The sequence below is a fragment of the Trichosurus vulpecula genome, chromosome 7 (genome assembly GCF_011100635.1).
Source record: "Trichosurus vulpecula isolate mTriVul1 chromosome 7, mTriVul1.pri, whole genome shotgun sequence".
NCBI lineage: Eukaryota > Metazoa > Chordata > Mammalia > Diprotodontia > Phalangeridae > Trichosurus > Trichosurus vulpecula.
In genome coordinates this window covers 87,410,018-87,436,709 of record NC_050579.1, presented here as the reverse complement: position 1 = coordinate 87,436,709, position 26,692 = coordinate 87,410,018, and the positions used below count along the sequence as shown (strand labels likewise).

Sequence of the window (26,692 nt, the reverse complement as noted above, 5' to 3'; positions counted from 1 at the left end):
ATTCTAGAGTAAATCCTTCCTAAGGGATGGTGGTGAGGTAGAATAAAGATTTAGCACACTGAATATAGTTAGATGGAAAGAAGCAGCAGCAGGGCAAGAAGAAAGTATGTGTTGGTTCACAGCCCCAGAATGTCTGTTCTATTTTTAAGAGACGTAGCAAGTTGTAGGATAAAGAACACTGAAATTGGAGTCAAAGGAACTTTACCATCAAGGGCAGGATTAACTGTTGGCTATCAAACTTGTTTCAGGTTGAATATTGCAAGAGAAAGTGGAAAAGGGGAAGAAAGCTTCAAAGACTAGGGTCTTTGGAATCTCTATGAGGGTTCAAATCCAAGCTTTGCTGCGTACTACCTGTGAGACCCTGAGAAAATCACTTTACTTTTCAAGTCTCGGGTTCCTGAACTGTAAAGATGACTTCTAAGGATCTCTTGCAGCTCTAAGTGTACGATTTTAGGATCTGGGTTACACCAAAAATGATTTGGAAGCTGTGCCCGGGACACAGTAGTGTAGTGGTGGTGGTGGTGGTGTAGGGGCAAACAGCAACGATTAGGGTTTGAATAAGATCATTCTGGATACAGGGACCCAGCCAGGAAACAGGGGGAGGTCTTAGAGCTCACAGAAAGGTATACTAGTCTAGACTATGCAGTCCTAGGACCATACAGCCTTTTAGAGAAGGAGTTCTGGTTTTGGTCCATCGACTTTAAAGTCGATTTAAATTTTCTTCAGTGGTCTTTTGGACCTCCTTTTCCATTTGGCTAATTCTGCCTTTCAAGGAATTCTTCTCCTCATTGGCTTTTTGGAGCTCTTTTGCCATTTGAGTTAGTCTATTTTGTAAGGTGTTGTTTTCTTCAGTGTATTTTTCAGTATTTTTTTGGGTCTCCTTTAGCAAGTCATTGACTTGTTTTTCATGGTTTTCTCGCATCCTTCTTATTTCTCTTCCCAATTTTTCCTCTACTTCTCTAACTTGCTTTTCCAAATCCTTTTTGAGTTCTTCTATGGTCTGGGGCCAGTTCATGTTTTTCTTGGAGGCTTTGGTTGTAGGCTCTATGACTTTGCTGTCTTCTTTAGGCTGTATGTTTTGGTCTTCTTTGTCACCAAAGAAAGAATCCAAAGTCTGAGACTGAATCTGGGCGCGTTTTCGCGTCCTGGCCATATTCCCAACCAACTAACTTGACCCTTGAGCTTTTCAGTGGGGTATGACTGCTTGTAGATTACAGAGTTCTATGTTCTACGTTTGGGGGGGAGGTGCCAGCTCTGTCAGAGCCGCACTCCTCCTTCCCCAAGGACCCCCAGTCCAGACTGGGCTCAGATCTTCGGCAGGCTGTGCACCCCTGCTGTGATTCGCCACTTAATTCCCCCCACCAGGTGGGCCTGGAGCCGGAAGTAACAACAGCTGTAGCTGCCCCACCTCCGCTGCCCCCGGGGCTGGAAGCCGAACCGCGAACTCCTTCCACTCCCGCAGCTTTTCCCACTAACCTTCTCCGCAGTCTTTGGTGTTTGTGGGTCGAGGGGTCTGGTAACTGCTCACGTATTCAGGGCGCTAGGGCCCCCTCCGCCCGGCTTCCGGTCTGGATCGTCCACGCCGCTCAGGCTGGGCTCTGCTCCACTCTGTTCCCAGCTCCCAGCTCCCAGCTCCCAGCTCCGTGTGGAATAGAGCTCACCCAGAGACCATCCGGGCTGTCCTGGGCTGGAGCCCTGCTTCCCTCTGCTGTTCTGTGGGTTCTGCCGTTCTAGAATTGGTTCAGAGCCATTTTTATAGGTTTTTGGAGGGACTCGGGTACGGAGCTCACTCTAGTCCGTGCTTACCAGCCGCCATCTTGGCTCCGCCCTGGTCCATCGACTTTAGCATTAAGGGGAAGATTAACTATTGGCTATAGAATTTGTTTCAGGTAGAATACTTGGAACAGAGAAGGTGAAAAAGGGGAAGAAACCTTCCAAGGCTAGGTCTTTGGAATCTTCAAGAGGGTTCGGTACGTATCTATCACTATCAAAGCAGGAAGGTCGAAGTCTAGAGGGAGAAATCGTTGTGGTAATATGGGAAAGGTCGGTTGTACGCCGGAGCCAGCTTGTTCCAGCTTCTAAGGGTCGGTTGGCTGTTGAATTTTCAATGTGAGCATTTGTATCATGGAAATCAGCAAATGCTCTAAACCAGGGCCTGACTGACTGTCTTCTTGGTCACTTAAGAAAGTGGTGGAGAAAATGTAAGCAATGTAGATTAAACTTAGAAGTATGTCTTAGGTACATGTCCTCCCCTGTTCTCTTACCCGATACCCTGGAAAGAGTCCTTTTCATGTGTGTGTGTGTGGGGAAGGCAAGGACAGGGCTGCCCCTCTTCCCTAGGTTAATAGCTTCAGTGTCTAGGGTGTGGGAGGCAACTATTGAGTTGGCTGAGGGCCAAGAAAAAGATTTGGGGGGAGGCATAGAGAACATGAATTGGAGGTATAGGAAAGCCTACTTTGTGCTAGGGCTTCTAGACCTTCAAAAGTCTTCAATGGTTTCCTATTACTTCCAGGGATGTAGTTCTTAGTTTTTTTTTGTATCACTGACCCCTTTGGCAGTCTGGTGGATTCTATGGTCCCCTCTAATGTTTACAATGTAGGGCCCGCCAAAGGTTGTGTAGCCTTCAAAAACCCAGGGTGAGCTCTATGCTGGGATGAAGCATTGGTGTAGGACTGTAGTAGAGGGCTTGGTAGTAAAACCCTTTAAAAATAGGTTTTTGTTGTTCAGTCACTTTTGTGGTTGTGTCTGTCTCTTTGTGACCCCATTTGGGGTTTTCTTGGCAAGGATACTGCAGTGCTTTGCCATTTCCTTCTCCAGCTCATTTTATAGATGAGAAAACTGAGAGGCAAACAGGGTTAAGCGACTTGCCCAGGGTCACACAACTAGTAAGTGTCTGACGGCAGATTTGAACTCAGGTCTTCCTGACTCTAGGCAGGATACTCTATGCATTGCACCATCTAGCTGCCCCTTAAAAAGAGGCAACACAGAACAATAGTTGGCAAAATGGCCCCAGAATCAGGAACTCCTGGCTGTTTGACCCCAGCAAGCCATTTAACCTGCTTACCCTCTAAACAACTCTCCAAGGCTATAAAATGGAGAGCAGGTGCTCACTTGCATTTTCTTCCTATGGAGTTCCTATACCAATGAAATCTCAAGTTGATTTCCCACCTCCCCCCCAAAAAAACCCTGAACAAAAGACTAATGGAAAACAGTAAAATGTTGGATGCTGTTTTGGGGGATGGGAAACTGCCTGCATTGTTCTCAGCAAAGAATAAGCAGCGTAATGATGATTTGAAGTTCAAGGGTATGATTGTGAAGAGAGGAGATGGAAGTTCTTTAGTGCCTCAGATGGCTTGTTCCTCAGCCTAATGAGAAACAAAAAGATTTCTAATACCAAGGGAAGCATGACTAAAAGTCCTCCAAATCTTACTCCACTTTCAGAATTACAATTCAGGGCCAGCTAGCCCACAGCTGCCAACTTGCAATGGGCCATCTGCCGGCACAAGTCGACTATTGTGCCTAATGTCTGAGTCTAGAAGTATGCGCAAAAAGGTACTGGTGGAGGCATCTTAACTATGTCCCTGCTTTTGTGGGGCCCAACATATGTGTATGATCCAAAGATCGCAACCTGCTGCTGGCATTCAAAAGTGAAAAGGCAGAACAGTCTAATTCTAAATACTACCGCAATGAAGCAGCCTATCATAGCATTCCCTATGAGCTCTATTTAACTGGAAAGTCTGTACAGCATAGTTAAAATGAAAATTTATTTAGTGTTAATACTATGATAGAACATTTGTTATGGAGTTTCTCAAATGACTTTAAACACTGGAAACTGTATTGAATAGCATTAAATCTGGATTCTTTAGCTGAATGAAAGGTTCAGCTGGCATTTGAACCCATAGCCAGGAAATCCAGGAAAGTGTTTAAGGCCTAATACTAAGTTGGTACAATTGTGCTGGCTTCTCTCCTTTAAGGTCCCTTAACGATCCTCTCTCCCACCCTTCCTCTACCCCCAACTCCACATGGTTTAACAGATGAAGAGCTTAATCCCTATTTAAATACCTGGAGCTTACTGGCAAACTCTGACAGCTTATGCATGCTATGATTGAATGAGCCCAAAATGACATGAACCTCTAAACAATGAAAATGAGCCTCTGGTTTTCTAACACAAGGAGTGCGTGCATGCGTGTGTGTGCACGTATGATCGTGTGTGTGCACGTGTGTGTGTGTGCACATGTGTGTGTGTGTGTGTGTGTGTGTGCCAGTTTTCAGCCTGCTGAGTGGAAAGAGGGAGTCGGGAGATACAAGTTCAAATCTTGGCCCTGACACTTACCAGTGAATGACAATGAACAAGTTTTCTTAAGTTTTCTGAGTTCTTGTTTATGATGATCCTCCTCTTGTGAATTGAGGATAATGACACACATGTGATAGCTACCTCATAGGGTTGTAGCTATTTGCTCTGTATTGTTGTTGCAGACTGACAAGCTATAGGCCCAAAATTCTACATAAATATAAGCTATCATTATTTTAGTGAAGACATTAAGTCTGTTCATAATCATTCAATAACTTCCAAGACAATGTATTACCCTGAAAAGGAGAAAGGGTTGAGAACTGACTTTTTTATTATCTCATGAGGTTGGATCTTGGACAGACTGTTCCTAGTCCCCACTGTGTGATTAATTAACTTCATTCATATTTATTGTGCCAGTAAAAAACTAAAACTGAGAACTAATCAAGAGACTATCTGTTTACAACATATAAATGATAGTTCCTCTAATTTTTTTTTGCACTGGGGTTAGGCTTAGGGTTAGAATACGCATTTGGGGGTAGGGTTAGGACATTGGGATAGGGAATCTTCTAAGAGGAAATTCCTTCTGGCAATGCTGTTTAGTACCCGTTCTTCAACTAGAGAGTTGCTTAGGGGCACCAAGAGATTAAATGACTTGCCCACAGTCCCATAGACAATATGTGTCAGACACAGGATTTGAACCCAGATCTTCCTCTGAGGGTGGCTCTTTATCTACATGCTGCCTTTTTCTTTTTTGGAGTGGGGAGGGCAGGGCAATTGGGGTTAAGTGACTTGCCCAAAGTCATACAGCTAGTAAGTATGTGAGGTCGGATTTGAACTCAGGTTCTCCTGACTCCAGGGCCAGTGCTCCACTCACTGCACCACCTAGCTGCCCCTACATGCTGCCTTTAATGGTCTCCTGTGTGCTACTTAGACCCGAGTTCAAATCCAGCCTCAGAGAGGTATTACCTGTGTGACCCTGGGCAAGTCACTTAACCTTTGTTTGCCTCAGTTTCTTCACCTGTAAAATGGGGATACCACCTACCTCCCAGGGCTGCTGTCAGCATCAAATGAGATGATTGTAAAGTGCTTAGTACAGTGGCTGGCACACAGTAAGCACCATAGAAATGCTAACTCTTGTTTTTCCTGTTCTTATTATTCTGAGGCTGGCTCTTTATCCACTAATGCTGCCTCTAGAGTCTCCCTACACACTGGCTAAAATGGAGGTTATCAACTTTGGTGTTAACTTCTACGCTGTACTATTCTAGTATAGAGAATGACCTAGTCAAGCCTCCTCTGTGATTCTTCTTCACACAGAGGGCTTTTCCAATGTGCTAGGGACCTTCCTCTAGGTCCCCTGAAATGATGTTGCTACAAATGTAGCAAAAGGCACTTAGTCTCTGGGTTCTCTGGTATTCTATTGCAGAAGTTCTCAAAATATGATCTGGAGACCCCCGGGGATCTCTGAGACACTTTTAGGTAGCCCGAGAGGTCAGGACTATTTTTATAATAATATTAATATGTTTTAATTTCTAATATAGCAAATAATGATAACTATAGACCACATAAACACAAGTTCTTTGGGGAGCCCTCGATAATTTTTAAGGGTGTAAAGGGATCTTGAGAGCAAAATGTTGGAGAACCACTGGTCTAGTGGTTAGGATTCACTGTTCTTGCCACCATGGCCTTGATTTAGTTTCTAGGCAGGGAAGGTATTTGGGAGGCAGCTTGGTGTAGCCTGGGAGTCAAGACAAACTGGTTTCAAACCCATTTCTGATCCACATGGGCTATGTGACTCTAGGCAGTCACTTCTTTGTGCTCTGGGCACCTCTCTGATGTCATGAGGGCCATGACCTCCTCTGGCAGAGGTAACCCTCCTTAACTGGGAATGGCCTATACAAATAAAATCCCAGGTCTGTCCCTGAATCCTGAGATACAAATATTCCTCACTGATTTCACTGGTTAAGGTCAAGAGTAATACAAAGCTATATTTTTGAATATTAGGCAGAGGAGAGGAACTGCAAGTGGGATTTCAATGGTAGAGTGAACTCTCAAGTCAAGAACTTTCCCAACCAATGCACGTTAGCACTTCCATTGCGATTTATAGTCTTGGAGAGTCGACCAGAACACTTGGTCAGGCCACATGTCTGACACAAGACATGAGCTTGGTATTTCTGACTTCTAGGCCAGTTTTTATGCCTAATGCCACAATGCTTCCCATTTTCAACATTATTATTAAATAATATCAACAAAAGGGCATGCAATTTAAATAACAATGATTAACTAGGGAAAAAAACAATATGGTTAAAAAGTGCTATGGGGGTGATCTGAAATACATTTCAACATTGTGGAAACTTGGTTATCATATAAACTGTGATGTATATGTCCCAATGGCAGCTAGGTGGGACAGTGGCTAGAGTTCCAGGCCTAGAGTCAGGAAGATTCATCTTCCCAAGTTCAAATCTGGCCTCAGACACGTATTAGTTATGTGACCCTGGGCAAGTCACCTAATCCTGTTTGCCTCAGTTTCTTCATCTGTAAAATGAGCTGCAGAAGAAAATGGCAAACTACTCTAAGTATCTTTCCAAGAAAATCCCAAATGGGGTCACAAAGGGTTGGACATGATTGAAATGACTAAACATATGCCCCAAGTCATTTAGAGGCTAAATTGTCTTCATGGTTCATTCTCTAAACATATTCCTTGAATTATAACTTGAAGGAAATTGATGTCCAAGAGGGACTAAGACTAGCCCAAGGCCACACAGTCAGGGAAGGCAGAGCCTGAACTAGAACTCAAGTGCTATGTTTGGCCATACTGTTTCCTCTCTGAAAGTAGAATGCTCATCTCCATCAGTGCAAGATCTGAAAAGAAAGCATTGCTAACAGAATCTTAAAACTGTATTTTGCTCCTCTAGGCTTAGTTTTCAAAATCTGCCTGATTCCTCACAGAGGGGAAATATAGGCTATCTTTAGTGACTACAGAACTAAAGTATAAGATAGGAAGCTTTGGTCTTTGAACGAATCTCTTCATTTCATGGGGATTTAGTTTCTCTGTGGTTCCCTATAAATGAAGAATATTGTAGCTTGCATTAGAAAGCAAGGATTAAGCAAGCTTCTTGCTTGCCACTTTTTGAAGGCCCTAGAATCCCAGACTCGATATATGCTATTGGAGGTGGAAGGAATCTTAGAGGTTCTCTAGTCCACTGATATCCATAGAAATTAAGTGACTTGGTCATAGTCCCATAGCTAGTTGGCAGAAGATCCAAGACTGGAACCCAGCACTCCTGGCTCCCAGGACAGTGCTCTTTTCACTACACCACACTGCCTCCTCAAAGTACCAAATGGCGTGCACATATCTCCCCAGATTTCACCAAAGACTATTATGATCTTTAGATCGATGCTGGGGCAGGTTGTGGCAGGCTAGAGGCAGAGAGGAGAAAATCTGTCCCCAAACCATCCTGCCTTCCTTGTTTCAGGCTCTGAACATGATGAAATTAAAATTATCTGGATAAGATTACAACTAAAACCTTACAATTCATAGATTCCTAATACTTAGAGCCAGGAGAGACTTTAGAGATCATCATGTCCAAATGCTTCATTATTTTACATATTATTAAAGTGAAGCCTAGAGAAAGGAAGCAATTTGTCCAAGGTCACAAAGTCACATTTAACTTCAATAAAGACACACGCTAATAGCACCTAATATAATTTTTTCTAATTTTTGTCCTTGATGTTTGTACTTGAATTGTGTCAGGAAGTGCCAATGACTATGTCTTCAGGGCTATTTTCTTTCAGATACTATTCTTTTTTTTTTTTAAGATACCCTATCAAGAAAGTCAAGGTGGAAGAGAGAGTTAGTAAAGAAGGATAAATACCTTTCCTGGTTACTGAATGAAGATTTCTGCAGTGTTAGTGTGCTGCTAAGCCCATAAGAAGGGGTTTAACCTATGTTATTTTGGGACAACAAGGAACTGAGTCACAAGATTCACTATAAATAGATTTGTTCTCTGTGGGCTCACTTTGCTGGAACTGCTGTTGTATTCCATTCAAGGTGAAGTAAACCGTAAGGATGGTGGGCTTCCAATGCTCTGAGTATTGCAGCTTCCTTATGCTTTTTTGAATAACAAACTCCAAGGAGGCATTTTCAGAGGAAACAGCATGTATATTCCATGATTAAGCTCTCCTTTTCCCTTCTGATGTTCCATTAATATAAACAATAGACACTGCCAAATCAATCACCCGCTTTTCCTTTTGGGGGCTACTATTGGCTTTGTAGAAATGGGGATCAGAATGGGCATCACCTATCAATCACTCACTCCCTAAGGCAGCTGATGTATGTGTGTGTCTTTAATGTCTACCCTGAGTATAGTTTCCATCTATAATTGGCATTTATTCCCTTTCTTAGAAGATACTGATGAATGACATCGGAACATGGTAACAATAATATTATCCCAACTATTTTGCACAAATAGATCAAAACTCAGAGGTATGTGCTCAAAATTTCTTAGAATTTTAAGTGGACACCTTGATGAGCACAGAAGAGAACCAACCACTTACAATGGATTTCCCTCTCTCTGGTTACTATGCGGAATGAATGATTGAATGAATGAATAAAAAAATTTATTAAGGGGACAGCTAGGTGGCGCAGCGAGTAGAGCACTGGCCCTGGAGTCAGGAGGACCTGAGTTCAAATCCGGCCTCAGACACTTGACATACTTACTAGCTGTGTGACCTTAGGCAAGTCACTTAACCCCAAATGCCCTGCCTTCCCCCCTCCAAAAAAAAATTTAAAAAAAATTTAAAAAATTTATTAAGTGTTTCCTATGTTCAAAGCACTCTCATAAGTTCTGGGATAGAAATAAAAGCAAAGCTGTCCTTGCTTCCAGGGACTCTCTTTCTAATAGGGGAAGTCAACACATATAGAACATTTTAGCTGTAAGTCAGATGGAAAGTACAGTGGTCCTTGGGTTGCAGTGGCAAATCAGATCATAATGCACCTTCATTAATTTTATTGCACCGATGAAGCCACATCCATTCCTGAATTGATCCATTTGGCAGTTCCAAGGACTTTGGTGGCAAGAGCTTTTTTTGCTAGGTCTTCAGTAGCTGTGGTTGGTAGAGGCAAGAGCTGCTGAAGCAGCAGAAACAATCATTAGGCTGACATTTCTACAGGAGGTTTCTCCTAATGATGGATGTAGGGGCCAGGCTGGAAGCAAGACTTGGGGTCTGGGTGGCACTGCTATTCCTGGAATCCCTGAACTCAGAGTCATGGGCTGTCTCCATTGAGGTCTGAGGAGAGGTGGTGGCCAAGATGATGATGGCAGTGGTTTGAATCACCATGTACATGATGTTTTCTGTCTCTTGCAGGGAGACTCATTGCTTTAACTAGGTTGGCTTGGGTGGAAGTCTACTAGTATGTAGTAGGGGTGAAAGGCCCCTTCTCCATGGGGATTACCCTCTGGGATGACGGTGATAAGAACTGTTTTGGAAGCAAGGCCAATATCCTTGGAGGTGGCTATTCCAAGAGCTCTTGGGCTTATCTCCCCATTGATGGATGTTGGTCAATGGTGTTTGTTGATGATGAGAATGGCAGATCACAGGAGTTGCTTCCCCCAGTGATAGCTATTGAGGACAGGTTGGAAGTCAGGTTAGCATTCTGGAGGACATTACAAGTGCCAGGGTTCTTGGGTTTAGATTCCTGGGCTATCTCCATTATGACTTGATCACAGGTAGTGGTTGATGTGTTGGCAGTGGTTTGACTCACTTGGCACATATCATCTTTTAGAAATGATCTCTTAATAGGAATATCTGATTTCATTGTATCATCTTAAGAAGCTGACTGGGGCAGCTAGGTGGCACAGTGAGTAGAGAACTGGCCCTGGAGTCAGGAGGACCTGAGTTCAAATTCGGTCTCAGACACTCGATACACTTACTAGCTGTGTGACCTTGGGCAAGTCACTTAACCCCAATTGCCCTGTCTTCCCCCCCTCCACAAAAACAAAACAAAACAAAGAAGCTGACTGGATTTCTGTGAAGTTCCTTTGGGATAGTAGTTTACTGCATCATTGAATTGACTTATGTACTTTGTGGTTATCTATTAAGTCTCTACTATGTGTAAAGTATCAGGCTTAGTGTCCTGGGAATACAAAGAATCTGCCCTCATAGGGCATACAATCGCTTTCTCGTTTACTATTTGCACAACCTGAATTGGTCTTACATTTTTAAAAAGTTTAAAAACAAAATAAGAAAAGAAAAAAGAAACAAAAATGCTAAAACTTAAATACAAAATAAGAAAAGAAAAAAATGGTCTTATGTTAAAATGTAATAGGCAACCATTTTTAGGAATTCCAGGGAGTCCCACTGAATCCCAAGTACCCTCCTTACCCAATCACTGTATAATGGCTGAAATTTCCACTATTAGAGATTTACCCAGTTAGGTGAGGACTTTGACCCCTGATTAAATGCAAATCTTCTTGGGAGGAATAATGCTTTTAGTTGTCATCAGTTAATTGCCCCTTAGAACTATGAATCCTTTCTGAGATCAGGTCCCGATGAGGTTAGAAGGAATGGGGAGAAATCATAAGAAAGACAGGTATCTGACAGGGAGGGGAAAGTTTTGTTACTAAGGATAGGAAAGAGACTAAGAATGGGAAAGCTGAAAACACCAAAGATACTTTTCTATCTTCAAATCATCACTCTGGTTTGGCTACACCTTCCTACCCTCTCTTCATTGTGCTATTTGTAGCTTTTGAGGGGCTTAAAAAGGAAGAGTTAGAACCAACTCCATGACGCATTCATAATCATTCATAATTTTGAAGTACTTATTCACACCAGGCCTAAGCAAGATGCTGCTTCTTGTCAAAAAGATAAATACCACATTTGAAAAGAGGTATAGTGGGGCATGCAATAATTTTAAAAAATTGAACGGACACCTTCCATGAAATTAATTTAAACAAATGACACAGAGAAAAAATTTTGGAGCTCTGTCCTGCTAGAAAAAGTTAAGTTTCCATTCCAATTGGTTTTCCTTCTAAAAATAAGTCCTATTCATGTCCAGTATCTGCCTTAGTTTCATTCCTTTTTGGGGGAGGGGGTTGACAAAGTGGTATGAAAATGAGTGCAGAGATGGTAACATTATTTAAAATGATATTGCATGAATGTAAACTGGAGCTCCTTCTAGGGAAAGCTAATTCCAAATTAAGATCATAGGAATTCATTGGGCAAATTTATCACTATAAGTAAGAATTGTGTGAAAAATCATGCCCTTACTTAACACTTATGACCTCCTTTTATTTACATGTGAACCTGGAATTGAAACTAGACTAAAACATTTCCAATCACCCTATGAAAATATGCTGTTGAAAAAAAAAAAGTCCAGAAATGGGCTGACGGATTCTGGAAGTTGGGCTTCCTTATAGAAAGAGCTGATCACCACACATGATTCATCCCTTGCATACTTATACCTTTTTTATACATAAAAAAGGAACAAAAGTAATTGCAATGATTAATGAAAAATCCAATGGGGAAACAGGACGAATTGTGTCAGCAGAAGAGCCTGGGAAGATTACAAATTTTTCTCAGTGTAGATCATCTCTTGGGTTCATGGTCAGTCTGAGTATTACTGAGTGCTTACTTTGTACAGGGTGTTATGCTAAATGTTGAGACAAATGCAAAGAAATATGAGACATGGTCTGTTCCCCTAAGGAGCTTATTGCCTATTCATTCATCCAACACAGATTTATCAAGTGTTTGCTCTGTGCAAGGCCCTGTGCTACATGCTGGGGATGCAAAGATAAAAGGACAATAGTTCCCATTCTCAAGGAATTTATATTCTACTGGTAAGAACAAATAATTCCAGATTAATTTAGCTTCCTTCTTTTTTGGGTATTACTTGATAGGCAGAATCTGTAGCCATAACATTTCATTATAGGAATTAAGAAAGTTTCTCAGGGGGCAGCTAGGTGGCACAGTGAGTACAGCACCGGCCCTGGAGTCAGGAGGACCTGAGTTCAAATCCGGCTTCAGACACTTGACACACTTAGCTGTGTGACCTTGGGCAAGTCACTTAACCCCAATTGCCCTGCCTTCCCCCTCAAAAAAAAGAAAGTTTCTCAGGATACCTTTGTGGACAGAATAGAAAAATGTGGATTGGGTAATAGTATAATTAGTCGGATTTGGAACTAGATTAATGACCTGAACTAAAGTGTATAAATCCACAAATCAAAACCAAGGTGGATGAACACCTCTAGTGAAGTACCATAGGGCTCTGTCCTTTGTCCTATTTTGTTTCAAACACAAAATTAGGAGAGACTGATGACAGAACTGGAATCCAAAAAGATTTTGCTAGGATGGAAAAATCTATGTTAATTTAATAAAATGTAATTTGAAAGGACAAATGAATAGTCCTACACTTGGGTTCAGAAAATCAACTTTATAGTTATAGGATGGTAGGCAACACATTTTGTTAAAAAAAAAAAGGCATGGAGGTTTTATAGAAGCTAGCTCAACAAGAGTCAACAGTGTGATAGAGCATACAAGAAGGAAAAAACAGCTAATGCTTTGTGAAGGAACAAGGTCCCCTAATCTTGCTTTCTTTAAATTACTTTTCTTAGCTCCTCAATATACTTACACATGAGGGTAAAAAGTAACCTTCTTGTTGATTTTTTTCAGACAAATAAGTTTCAATTTTTAGTGCTGAGAATCTGCCCCAAGGAAGAAATGAACTATGACATTTTTTTTCCTACAAAATTTATAACCAAGGCTAAATTAATTTGTAATTATAGGTTACCAAAAAGGAAATTGCCTAGGATAAAGTATCAGTGGGATCACTATCTGATAAGGAATCAAACGGAAGTCAACCTTCCTTACTGGTTTCTTTGAGGAATTTTAAATACCCACTAAACTTGCATGCCTTCCCAAGAGAAGGTATTTGGCAATGTAGCTTAACAATTAATGTTTCAAGAGAATCATCTATGTTGTAATTCATTTCATTCAACACTCTTTTATTTTGTAGAACTAGAAAGTATTGAGATGAACAAGATGCACTGCTTGGTCACAAAGGATTAATAACTATACTTTTCCTGTCTTCTCTGACTTTTCTTTTACTATATGTAGAAAAGTTTGCTTCCACACCCCTTTCCTGAGTAATCTGCTTCACATTCAAACTCACTGCCAGAACACTTCCATGCTTTTTAGCTTACATTTGCCCCCTTTTGTAAAAAAACAAAAAAAAACAAAAACCTTAAAGCCATTGCTCCCTGTCCCATCTTCAGAGGCTGTGAATAATTCCCTGTATTTGTACTGAGAGTGTGAAGGTATTTTTAGTCTGTGATCATGTCTCCGGCTGATTCTGCTATTCTCCAGATTGTTAATTTTGCTTCCTCTACATATCTACCTCCCAATCTTCATATCCTTTTTTCTCTTTGCTTAGCATTTTTCCTGTGCTTCAAAATATCTTATTTTTAGATTCTTAAAACACTGATAGCAGAACAGCACATGATTTCAGGTCTGGCCATTGCTGAATCTAGCAGCACAAGGCTCCCTCTTGAACTCAAACTAGGCTAGTGTGGTTAGCACTGCATGTGATGCTAGAGTCTCATGTTGGGGAGACCACATCTCTAGCTCTGTGGCTTAGACCCAGCTTTCAGGACAAAGTAATTCGAGTCTCCCTGAATTCAAATTTCACAGAGGTCTCCATCAATCTAACAGAGCTCATTTGACTTGGGCATTTGTTCCAATGGAATTTTCAGGATGCTACTTCTAAAATGGAACCTCTAGCCTTGCACTGGATTTGCTTTTATTTTTAAGTTGGGTTTTGCTCTGATGACCTTGGAACAACTATGAAAATAGTTTTATTTTTACCTTTGAAAGTAAAACACACATTTTTAAACATTTCATTAAAATATCTGTTTTTTTACATAGTAAAACAAACAAGAATCTCAAATTTTATTCCTTTCAGTTTAGGCTATCAGATGGTTTGTGCTTCTTTTTAATCACCACATAAACATTATGCTCTAGAAATCTAGATTTACAGCTTTGCCTTGATTGTCTGCCTGCTCTGTGTTAACTGTATGACTGCTGTAAAGTCTAGTCAGCAGATGAGGTATCAAAAGTTTAATTATACTTAATTACACTTAAAGTGGGATGTTCCTGTTCTCATCTCCACAGGTTGCTAGGTACATTACTTGTTTTACCTTTGCTTTTTCAGGTGTATTGAGATAGTGAGATGGCACAATGGATAGAACACTGGATCTGGACCCAGGAAGACTTGAGTTCAAATCTGGCCTCAGACATTAGCTTTGTGACCCTGGTCAAGTCACTTAAGCTCTGTTTGCATTAGTTTCTTGAACTATAAAATGGAGATAATATCGGCGGCCTCACAGGGTTGTTGTGAGGACTGAATGAGTTAATATTTATAAAAAGGACTTAGCTCCCGGCACATAGTAGGTGCCAGATAAATGCTTATTCTCTTTCCTCTTTCGTACTGCTATATAGGGACAAAGGGATAAGATAAAGGATAAAGAGATAAGGATAAAGAGTTCCCTTGATAAATTAACTCTAGGTATTAGCATGGGATTATATAATAACTTTGCAGGTTTTTGTCAAAGACTTTCTTCCCCTGAGTTTCCAATTAGAGACCATTTGAGAGAAGCTGAGATGTTGAAGAGCCCACTCTGAACTCTGGCTATAGTCGATCAGCTATCACTCACCAAGGAATTGTGTTTTTCAGTTTAGTGCCAGCAGCCCATTCATATAAAATGGAACTGCCTAAAAAATGTACTTGGCTAGTTAGCCCTAGATATCTCAGGGAATTCCCCAACAATAAAGTCTTGTACAAGATAGTTTTCTATACTTTTAAGGGGGTAATAATTTCACCGTTTAGTTTTTTTGCAATTTAGTACCCTCCCACTTTTTCATCAAAATCAATTCTTGTCACCTTCAGATCTCAAGAAATAACTTTATTCTTGCCTTATTTTACATGACTGACATTATTACTTATTAGTTTTAATCTATAGAGTAATGTGTCATGCTATTTTAATTTACTGTAAAATTTACTTCTCTTTCGTAAGTCATATGAAATTGCTTATATAAATAACAGTTGAATTAGATTTTTGTACTAGACTAATGGGCTGTTATATCTCAATAAAATTGTTCCTGGCCCTAGAATAGGATTGCTGCTGTTGAGTCATTTCAATCTTGCCCAACTCTTTGTGACCCCATTTGAGATTTTTCTTGGCAAACATCCTGGGCTGGTTTGCCATTTCTTTTTCCAGCTTGTTTGACAGATGGGGAAACCAAGGTAAATAGGGTTAAATGACTTGCCCAGGGTCACACAGCTAGTAAGTATCTGAAGCCAGATTTGAACTCAGGAAGATGAGTCTTCCTGACTCCAGGCCTGGTGTTCTATTCACTGTGCCACCTGGAGTAAGATGCAGCTGTTCAAATAATGTGTCTGATGATGTATAAAAAGCAGGTTTTAAAAGAAAATAAGATTTCTTTCATTTAGACCTTATATTTTAGGTTACATAGAAGAGGTTAATTATATAGAGCCAAACTTGGAGTTAGGATAGGGAAGGCAATAAGGGTTGGGTGAAGGGCAATTCCATTGTGACCCTCTAAGGCCCTCTAAGGCCAATCTGATTTTCACACAAAGAGCAACTTGGGGGGATTCATTTTAGTTTGAGGGCAATTCCAAGGGACATCACCTAGGCATTACTATTCCAAAGTTGCTCTCATTTATTTTAGGACCTGTATGTAGGATAATGTAGTATGATAATATAAAACACAATCTATTTAAAATAAGTTAACTGCATCATTTGGGAATGTGTTCTTGATGTGTTAAAATATTACCATAGCTATCCAGGGGATCTAGCCAGCATAGCTGGGAAGATCTATGCTAATAGACACAGCATAGTTTTTCACCTTTGAACTGTCTGTTTTTAGTATATGATTCTCCTATCATGATTGCTTGATTTCTATTGATTGATTTCCTCGCCTTCCAAATGGATTGCTTTCTTTGGTCTGACTCCTGTCGTTTACCATATGTAAAGACTGTGCTCACATTTATACTTTGTGCCACCTAGCTGAAGGTCATTTTTCCCAAGTGGACTTATACATTTCAAGGTTGATGAAAGTACTGGCAACATACTTGCCACTACATATCCCATGGTGTGGGAGATCTGGGACCCAGGAGAGACTGAATGGTCAAATAGAACATGTTTCTGTATGAACCCTATGCTGCCTGGTAGAATCTGTTAGTAGTTAGTGTACTGGTATGTTCCTTGGCTCACCTCTATTACCTGAAGGGCATACTGACCAGACTGACCAGACTGTCATGGCAGCCCTTAGCATATTTGGTTACATTACAAATTCATACTGGTTCTCCTTGACAAGGCATTTGATACCCCATTCAATTTTCAATGTTTTAAACCTTTTCTAATCATAATCATAGTCAATACTACTTCTACAACCCTGTTTTTAAAAAACAGTTGTCCAGATTTACTTTCACCTCTCATTTGTTGCTGTTGAGTTGTTTCTGGTGTGTCTGACTCTTTGTAACCCCATTTGGGGTTTTCTTGGCAAAAATACTAGAGTGGTTAACAATTTCCTTCTCTAGTTCATTTTACAGATGAAAAAACTGAGGCAAACAGCATTAAATGACTTACCCAGGGTCACACACACAGCTAGTAAGTGTGTGGGGCCAGATTTGAACTCAGGAAGATGAGTCTTTCTGACTCCAGGCCTCACGCTCTATCTACTTTATCACCTATTTGCCTTTCACCTCTTATATCCTCTAGATAATTCTCTAAGTGTATAAATTCAAGAGCAGCTGTAGATTTTCGTTGGTTGACGGATTGGTAGGTGGAGATGTTTAGCAGGTAATTAGAAATAGAGGTTTAAAGCTATTTCCTCAGTGAATGAACCCTACCTACCCCAATGTACGTGTATTATATATATTATAAGTGTATTATGTATTTTATCATATTTATATTTGTATTTGCTTCATATCGCTTTGTGTATATGCATATATTGTTTCCTTTTGGAAAAATGGTAGCTCAATAGCTCTTTTTTTTATAGGGCAGAGATTGCTTAATCTTTATCTTTGTATTCCTAGCATTTAGCACAGTGCTAGTCACATAGTAAGTACGTACATGTTTTTGTTTGGTTGATTGTGTCATCTCAGAAAGTAATTTAACCCTGTTCTTCTGCTTACCATCCATCAATAAAATAAAAAATATTGACTAGTCACCAAGTTAGCTCCTGAAGATATGGTATAAGGATTAATCACCCAGTGATCACAAATATTCATTGCTTTAAAAATTGTAAATGCTAAAAAGAATCATGGTCTTTAGTCTATTGATGCAATTTATATAACTAAGAAACTCATCCTGAATAATGACCACTTGGCCATAACACTCCTGGCAGCTACTGTATCTTTAAGAGAAGGCCAAAGACATGCATCAACCCTCAGATAAATGAGGCACCAAACTGAGTGCCATTCATTCCAATATCCTCAGCTCTCTGCTTGCTTTATAAGGTGCCTCTGAAATAGCTTTAGGTTAGAGAGGGAATGTTGTGCAATGATCTCTATCTTACTGAAACAATCTCTGGTCTTTGAACATAAGTTCTCTTATAGATACTTCATTAATTCAAGAATCATGCAGACAGTGGCTTATGATCCACCGTGATTTCTGAAAGGGAGTGGCTAGTAATCACTGATCCCCCCTAACTCATTTTTGCTTAGTAATCTACAAGGCTTTAAATAAAGAAATGGGGGTGGGATGGGGAGGGGAAGGGACTGGATGTTCTCTTACCATTGCTAACTGAAGTAAAAATAATTCCCAACTTCCTAGATCTCAATTTAGAAATTCTTCTAAATCCCACCTATTTCACGCCCAGAAATCAACATTACAGAAGTTGATCCCAACCAGGTCTTTGGGAACCTATGAAATGAATGCTCTACTGGACTCAGATGGTGTCTCCATTCAGCAGTGACACATAAGTACACTTGTGAGAAACAGAGGACATAATACCTTCACCAGTAGGGACTTTGTTTCGGATACAACCAGCATTAGCTGATTAGCCCAAGAGTAGCAGTGTCAGTCAGTGAATCAGTCAACATTTATTAAGAGACTGTATGCAAGTTACTGTGTTAGGCACTAAAGATAAAAAGACAAAAGGCAAACAGTCCTCTTGCTCCCAAGGAACTTACATTCTAATAGGTGAGGTAGGTGTATATCCACTATAGATAGAGACTATATATATACTGTATAGTAAGAATCTCTACATGCTATAAGTATATACTGTTCATATGCAAAATGAATAAAAAGTAAGTCCTGGGGGAGGGGGAAATTGGGAAAAGCTTCATGTTGAAGACATCTAGGGTTCCATTTTAAATACTAGACATCTATTTTTGGATGTAAAACTGGTGAATTAAAAAAAAGAAGGTAATTTATGCTTAAATAACAAAAGCACCCTCAGAGGATTCAGGGAAAATGGCCAGCCTCAGCTCTAGGCATCTCCTGCACATTCCAGAGGAGCAATGTGCCAAACTGCTGCATATTTAGGCCGCCATTCTATTTTCTAACTCTCTGTTCCAATCACCCCAGACTTGTCACATTCGCTCCCATACCTGCCTTATGTTAATGCTGTGTAGGCAGTTATTTAATAACTTGACCTGCTTTTCCTTTGCTGGGAACCCTCCTGGTGGATGTCTTGACACTGCAGTAATGCTCATAGTCACTGCAAAGAAACCAATTTGCTCCAGTCCCTTAAATCACTGAACATCTCCCTCCTTTAACCTTTCCTAATATGTTCAAGATTTCAGACAGGCATTACTTATAAATCCAGCAGCTGAACTCACAAATTTATATTTTCCTCCATTTAAACACATTCTTTATTGATTGAGCAAATCAAGATAAATGGGGCAAGAAGCCATAAACTCCTGGTTCAAATTAAATCAACAGGGTTTGTGTCTCTGGCTTGTGTCTTTCTTGACATAGCTGTGTGTTTCAATAGTGTGAGGAATGCAGGGTGGGTATCTCAAATGAGCTTGCTTACCTCTTTAGGATTTGCCTATTTGCAAAGGTATTATAGATCTTTGTTGTCAAGAAATGGCTATGAGATTTAGTTCTGAGGTCCCTGAATTAGGAACTATTTTTCAGCAGTTGTCATTTGTATGTTTTTTAAAGACATAATCAATGATAGAAAGAATATACTCTTTTTCTATTACTGATACTATTACTACTCATTGGAAAGGTGCCACTTTCTCCCAAAATGTTCTTTGCCGAATCCAACACCGTGTCAAGTGATATACAAATGTATAGCAAAGCTTCAGAAGACTTACAGAGATATGGCCTTGCCCTTCATTACCCAAGCACCTTAAACTGCCATCTAATGAATTAGAGATTAATGATAAAGAATTGGTTCTAAGCTACTCACCAAGACTACCGCATTTCACAGCTAGCCAGAACATGCTTTTATGCATTTAAAATATCAAGAGCTAAAAAACACATTTCTTGGGTTTTTTTCTGGGGGAAGGGGAGATTTAAACTTCAACACATAAAAACAATAATCCATCTATATACAGTAAAACAAGTGCTATCTTGAATTTTACTGAAGAATAAACTCTGAAATAAGTATCTCAGATATCCAAACAACAATTCTTCAATTTAGTAACTTTTACCAAGGCTAGCACCAAGTATCATGAATCCATTGCCAACAAAATTGAGCTATCAGTGAGGGTTTAAAAAAATCCTTGTATTTTTGGAGCATGAGGGGTTGTATTCAGCTTCCGGAATCTCTGGGCTTTTGCAGACAATTTCCATATAGAATGTCACTTACCTATTAGTCTTGGGAGGAAGATTACAGAGTATTCCCTCTCAAATCCTGGATCACAAAGTTTTTGCTCTGTATGTACTAGATGTGATAATATATTTTGGCCCAGATCTATGATATCTTTGGCTTAAGGAACTTCTGGTGAGGAAATATCCTTTACCAATGCAAAAATGGCATCTTCTCTGCAACTTATTATCATAGAGAATTTCGTGGCTGCCCTGCGAGGTTAAATGACTGATGCTCAGTTACAGATGAAGTATGTGTCAAAGTTAGGGCTCAAACCCAGGTCTTCCCCACTTCTCAGCTGTCTGTAGGTATGTGCATGTGTATGAAATATATGTGTGTGTGGTGTGTTTGTTTATTTTTTTGTCCATACCTATGATTTCATTGGTGTGGGGAATTCTCTCTACCAAAAGATAGTGGCAACTGCTGTCATTTTTAGTCTTAAAAAGTTGCTTGAGGCACTGAGCAGTTAATTGATCTGTGTATTATCATATACAACTGGTATGTCTTAGAGGTAGCATTTGAACCCAGTTCTTCATGACTCCAAGCCTTTTGTCCGCAGTGCCATGCCATCTCTTATCCTTGTGCATATAACAAGTACATATATATGTATATATACACATGCATGTATAATATTTTGTGTACCTTAAATTTTATTTATTTTCATACACACTGATTCCTTCCATAGGAAGATATAGAGTTTCATAGGTTCAGAACTGGAAGGGAGCCCACATTATCTTGTCAATTTTTATTTTACAACTAAGGAAACTGAGACCAAGGAGGTGAAATAATCTGCCTAAAGTTACCTAAGGAGAAAGCAGAAGAACTAAGACCTGGATCCAGCCTTCTGGCTCCAGACCTAGGGGTAGCTAGGTGGCACAGAGTATGGAGAATTGGACCTGGATCATGGAAGACCTGAATTCAAATCCAGCCTCAGATACTAGACATTTAACCTCCCTCTCAATTTCCTCAACTATTAAATGAAGATGATGATAATAAAGTCTACCTCCGACGGCAATTGTGGAAATCAAATGAGATGATGTTCGTGAAATGCTTAGCACAGAGCCCAGCAAAAGGAGGTGTTTATATAAATGGTTATTTCCTTTCCTTCCCCTTCCCACCGTAGTGGCTCCATCAATACACAATTCAATTACCTTATATTGATATAAAACGTTTGAGTTCCAAATTCTCTCCTTCCCTCCCTTTCCTGCCCCCTCTCGTGGAGAAGGCAATTTGACGTATGTTTGCATATCGACAGATATGAGGCCACTGAAGGTGAAATCTGCCTGTATGTGTGAGGATGAATAAAAAGCCTAATAAACGGCTAACAAACAGCAGGAGCAGCAGACCACACGGTATTTCTCATTGAAATAAGTCGATCTGTATGAAAATGGGGTTTGGCGTTTCTCAGTATAACAAAAATAATAGATCGTATTACATCCGCACAGCAAGTTATAGTTTCCAAAATGCTCTCCTGATGACAACCCTGGGAAGTTGGTGGGGTAAGTAAGACTAAATGCAAACCAAATCTAGGCTCATTTGGCAAATGTGTCAATAGGAGATGCTGATGCTGCAAAGGAGTCGTTGGCACACGCGTTTTTGCTCAATCCCGACGTCCCTCGTGGGGGAGGTCCTTACCTTCACAGCATATTCGGTATCAGTAGCTTTATGCACACATCTCTTGCACACCGAATATGAACCTACTCCAACGTCCTCCTTGATCTCATAGCCATCTGTAAAGTGAATGTTGTTCCCATGTAACTGCTGTGGGATGAGAACAATCAAAGAGGGAAGTGTTAGAATCAACTTTCATGAAATTGAAGTGGAAATTCTAGACTCACTGAATAAGAAAGAATCCAAGTTTTACAATGATGCGTCTTTATGGAACTGGATTATTTAAAGGACTGGCAATGGAGCGTAAGCTACGGTGGGTCTTTTTGTACTAGAAAGGCAACGACTCTAGGCCTGGTTATAGAATGTGGCCCTGTTGTCTGAGGATCAGCCAGAGTCATACAAAGGTAGCCACAACGTCAGCTATTAAGCCAGTTCTTCACACCTCACAGCAATCCATTAAATGACCCAAAATAGAAAACCGTCTGTGTGGGTCCCATTCTGGCTCTATGGTGAAAGTGACATAATCCCAGGAAAAGGGGGCAGAGAATCACACAAATTAACTGCCAAGTGATGATTTTTGTTTTGGTCCATGACCACTTAAGACTGTTGCTGGTATTTGTCCTTCATTCTTGGACAGGACCAATGACATCATAATGGCCATGTCTTGATTTGTCCACAAAATGGATTTAAGTGAGGCAGAGCTGCACAAAGTCATCAGCCTCACTCTCTCCTCTAGGGTTGAGTCCAGTGGCAAGACAAGAGTCAAGATGACTGGTGATGGCCCAGGATGCAATAGGTGAAGGTCTTTATGACCTTTAATAATGAAGGTCTTTATGACCTTTAATAATGAAGGTCTTTAACTTAAAACTAAGTGTGAATGAGAAGAAAGCTTGCTGTCTGAATTTGTGGGCAGAACAGCCCACAATTCAAGGATTAGCAGCAAAAACCCAGGTCTCTTGACTCCTAGCTTAATGCCCATTCTATTATGCTGTGGTGCCTCTGTTGGTCACATTCCCCTCAAAAGGCTGAGATAATAACTTTGAAAAAACAGCACATACATGCATACATACAGCTAGGTGATTGGAGCAAAGAAGCTGGAGTTTGGAAGAACTGAATCCAAATCCAATTTCAAACACTAGCCAAAGGAGTCCAGGCAAAGTTATTTAACTTTTGCTTGACTCGATTTCCTCATCTATAAAATGGGGATAATAGGAGCACCTACTTCTCCGAGTTGCTGTAAAGATGAAACAAAATATTTGTCAAGTTCTTTGCAAACTTTAAGATACTATATAAACGCTAGCTATCATCTTCATTGTCGTCATCATCATCATTATACAGTGGGAAATCTATGATTTTGATGCTTAAAGCTAGCATCTGATCAGAAATATCTGAATGGAAACCAGACTTCATCACTGCTAGGTCACATTTTATCATGCCATTGCATAAAATAAAGTGTGTAATGGCAAATATTCAAATATATCAAGTGGACATTTTACATAACAAAAATATAATTTCAAGGGACTTTAATCTCTTGATAGAGAGCTCTGTTCTCTAGTGCGAACGTTCTTTGAAGACACCTTTAATTTGGTTTCTAACTATTCATAATTTTATCTTGTTGTGACATGTTTATGCTTATGATGTGGAAAGCTACTTATGAAAAATGAATCTGAAGTTCCAGAAAAGCATATTCAAGGCCATCTCTGCACTCTATGATAGAACAACTGACACATAGGGTGCTTTCCTAGTGTGCAAAGACCTTCTCCCAGGTTTGGGTCCTGGTATAGCAGGAACATGGTTAGGCTGGACTATCACCTTCTCATGAATCTCAGGACTGGTGACCCTTAGACTTGGGGTGGTTCACAGGAAAAAAGAGAACTTCTTACCTTCTCCACTCACCTGCCAATTAACATAGCCTATGTTGGAACCAGATAATAGTTCTCTGAGTCTTGGGGGACTGGCAGCCATAGTGTTTTCCAAACTGAGGTATGATTCTAACAACAGTTTGCTTTTATGTGAGGCCTCTTTTGTTTCTGAGTACTTCTGGGGAAAGACAACTCTGCCTGGGTCGATTTAGACGTGTATCAGAACTGCCTCAATAGGGTGAACTCTCTTGAATGTTGTGGTTCCCTTCTTGGACTTGTGCCTTTAGAATGTGCCTTTAGAAAGCCATAACTTCTTTTAAAACTGTATTGCTTGAGCTGTGATATATACATACACAAATAAATCTATATTTTAAAGAAATCTATCAGTTAATCTCAGTGACTGTCAAACAAACTGTTCTGCAGTATGATTTCAAGTTGATGCAAAAACCCAAACCAAACCAAAACAAAACCCTGAAAACATCTGGAGCCCTGCAGTTCTTTGTCTTACTCAGTGGTGCATACCCTATGTAGTTCCCTTCCTCTCATCTCCTGCTGAGTACTAAAGCCCCTCAAGGATGGTTCCATCATATCTGACTCATGTCTGAGTGGGTTTTGTGACCGCAGAAGTGAGGCTGTCACAGTGCCAGGCCTTGTGGATTCTCACATCTCTGCAATCTGTCCATCCCCAGTTCTCCCTTAACAGACCTTTCTTAGTGAAGAGAAAAAGTGAAACTTGGGATGTTTCCTTCAATGGAAAGCAATGCTCCTATGACATGGAAGAATTTGATCTGTTTGTACATCCCAGACTTTTGCTAAGAAAGAGTCTCTTTTTATTTATTAATGTTTTTTCAGGGGTTGGAGAAGGCTGGGGAAAAGGGTTTAACCCATTTAAAGTGGAAAGGGAAGCCATCGTATATATTTTCCTGAGGATTTTTGTTTCCTGGAGTCAGTTTGCAAAAATTTTCCTACGTGATGCTAGCTAAGAGGCATGATCCTGAGACCTGGTGCTGCTAAAACTGTAAACAGTATATTTTTGCTTCTTTCACTGTGTTTGAAAGACCATTAATTCTACCTCATATACGAATCTCCCCAAAATGAGTCTAAGTCCTCAGGCAGTCCTAGGAGCTTCAGGGCAACACTCCTTTTGTTAAATTGATTTGAATTGAGTTTTCCTCCACCTCTCATCACAGTAAATGATGGAAATCTAGGTAAAATGAAGCTACTTTGGGAGGTCCAAATGTCTTATTCTAGCTGGTCTTGAATTTTGCCTATTCACCCACACCTAGTGTCAACACCCTTGAGGGTCTCATTCACCAGATCTCACTGAACACAAATAGAGCAAGTAGTTATGGATACTACCTTCACAAATGGATAGTGTGAACTCTACCACCAAGAGCCTCATTCACTGGGATTCACTGAACACAAATAAAGTATAGTCATAATGGATGTTACCTGCACAATTGGATGGACTGTGACTTTGTGTAGATCTTGCTGCGCAGGTTCTTGGACCAGGCTGGAAGCCACAAAGCTGAATCCTCTAAAAAGATGGTGAGCATTGGCACTTGGAGGAACACCAGGGGAATCTGTAGTTGAACCAATGTTATGATAAATGGGATTAGATAAGTGAAAGATTTTTATGATAATCATGATACAAAGGCAGGGGCAGGAAGTGAAGTGGAAGGGAGGTAGGTCTTGTAAAATGCAAAACCCCACCAAAATCCAATATATTCAAGTGTGCTTAGTAGCCACATGCCTTGGATTGATTGGATCTTTTAAATTTGAGGTGAGAGATGTATGTAGGCTAGGAAGATGTAGGACAAATCTTGCCTAATGTCCTTCAGCTTGTTGTCTATTTCTAAGTTCAATTGTGGTTAATGCTGCATCTCTGAAGTTCTTTTTAAGTAGAAAAATTTAAAGCTTCAACGTAAGCTGTTTTATCTATATAGAAAAGACATTCAGTAAGGATGTCTTTCTTTGTTTCCTCTTCACTCTGCTAGACTTCACTTACCCTGGTACTCACGACACTTAGAATTATATCCCAACATTGTTTTCAATCTCAAACAATCTCAACTCAAGGACTGTTTTCCCATAGGCCTCCCTGGTACAAGCTGCTTTTCTCTCTTTGTCTCAAAACGTTTCATTCTAAGGATGAAAATGTGATTTCCACTGTGGGTTCATTATTCTTACTTCATTAAAAAGAGAAATGTGGACGCTGGGGAGTGTTTGCACATCCTGAAGCCATAAAGCTTCAATTTAGGTGTCACTCAATAATCTCCCCTGATGAAGATACGGATATCACCAGAAATTATGCATGTAAATGGAGCCTCTGGTGCCGCTTGATGGCTAATACATAGGACAAATGATTAAATAACCCCATTACTTTGATCGGATGAATGTCATGTACAGTTTGTGCTGAAGAATGCATGAAAGCTGTGGTATGCTAGAGCTAGCTCCAATTGCCCTGCCTATTACACTTTCATTGTGAGCATTTCCAACACAGAAATAGGCAAATGCTATCAACTAGAGTTCAATAAATTGCTTTATTGATTGTCTAGATCTAATGAAGTGATGGAGAAATGGCAGTAATGCAGATTAAACTTAAAAGTGTATCATGTGAACATTTCCCCACCCCCTGAGAGCTAGTTGTTAAATATTTATCAGCACACAGCTTCGTGGAAGCCATTTATACTTATGGCATGATGAAATCAATTGAGATAACATATATAAATGGGCAACCAGGTGGCATGGTGGATGGAATGCTGAGTCTGGAGTCAGGAAGACTCATCTTCAGAAGTTCAAATCTGGCCTCAGACACTAACTAGCTATGTGACCCTGGGCAAGTCACTTAACTTTGTTTGTCTCAGTTTCCTCATTTGTAAAATGATCTGGAGAAGGAAATGGCAAACCACTCCAGTATCTTTGCCAAGAAATCCCAAAAGGGGTCATGAAGAGTCAGACGTAACTGAAAAATAACTAAACAACTAAAACATATATATAAAGCAGTTTGCAAATCTTGAAGTGCTATATAAATGCTATCATTATTATTAATATAAAGATTATTAGGTATAGATTATTATATCTAGCTATT

General features: G+C 40.1%; 1 protein-coding gene across 1 annotated transcript in view; it reads right to left on the bottom strand.

Annotated features, from left to right (window-relative positions):
• RPS6KA2 (ribosomal protein S6 kinase A2) overlaps window positions 1-26,692 on the bottom strand; it is a 284,003-nt gene that overhangs the window by 20,504 nt on the left and 236,807 nt on the right. The window contains exons 13-14 of the mRNA XM_036767616.1: window positions 25,057-25,187; window positions 21,767-21,892 (exon numbers count right to left, since the gene is read on the bottom strand). Of these exons, the coding sequence (XP_036623511.1) occupies window positions 21,767-21,892; window positions 25,057-25,187 (257 nt within the window). The remainder of the gene's footprint in view (window positions 1-21,766; window positions 21,893-25,056; window positions 25,188-26,692) is intronic.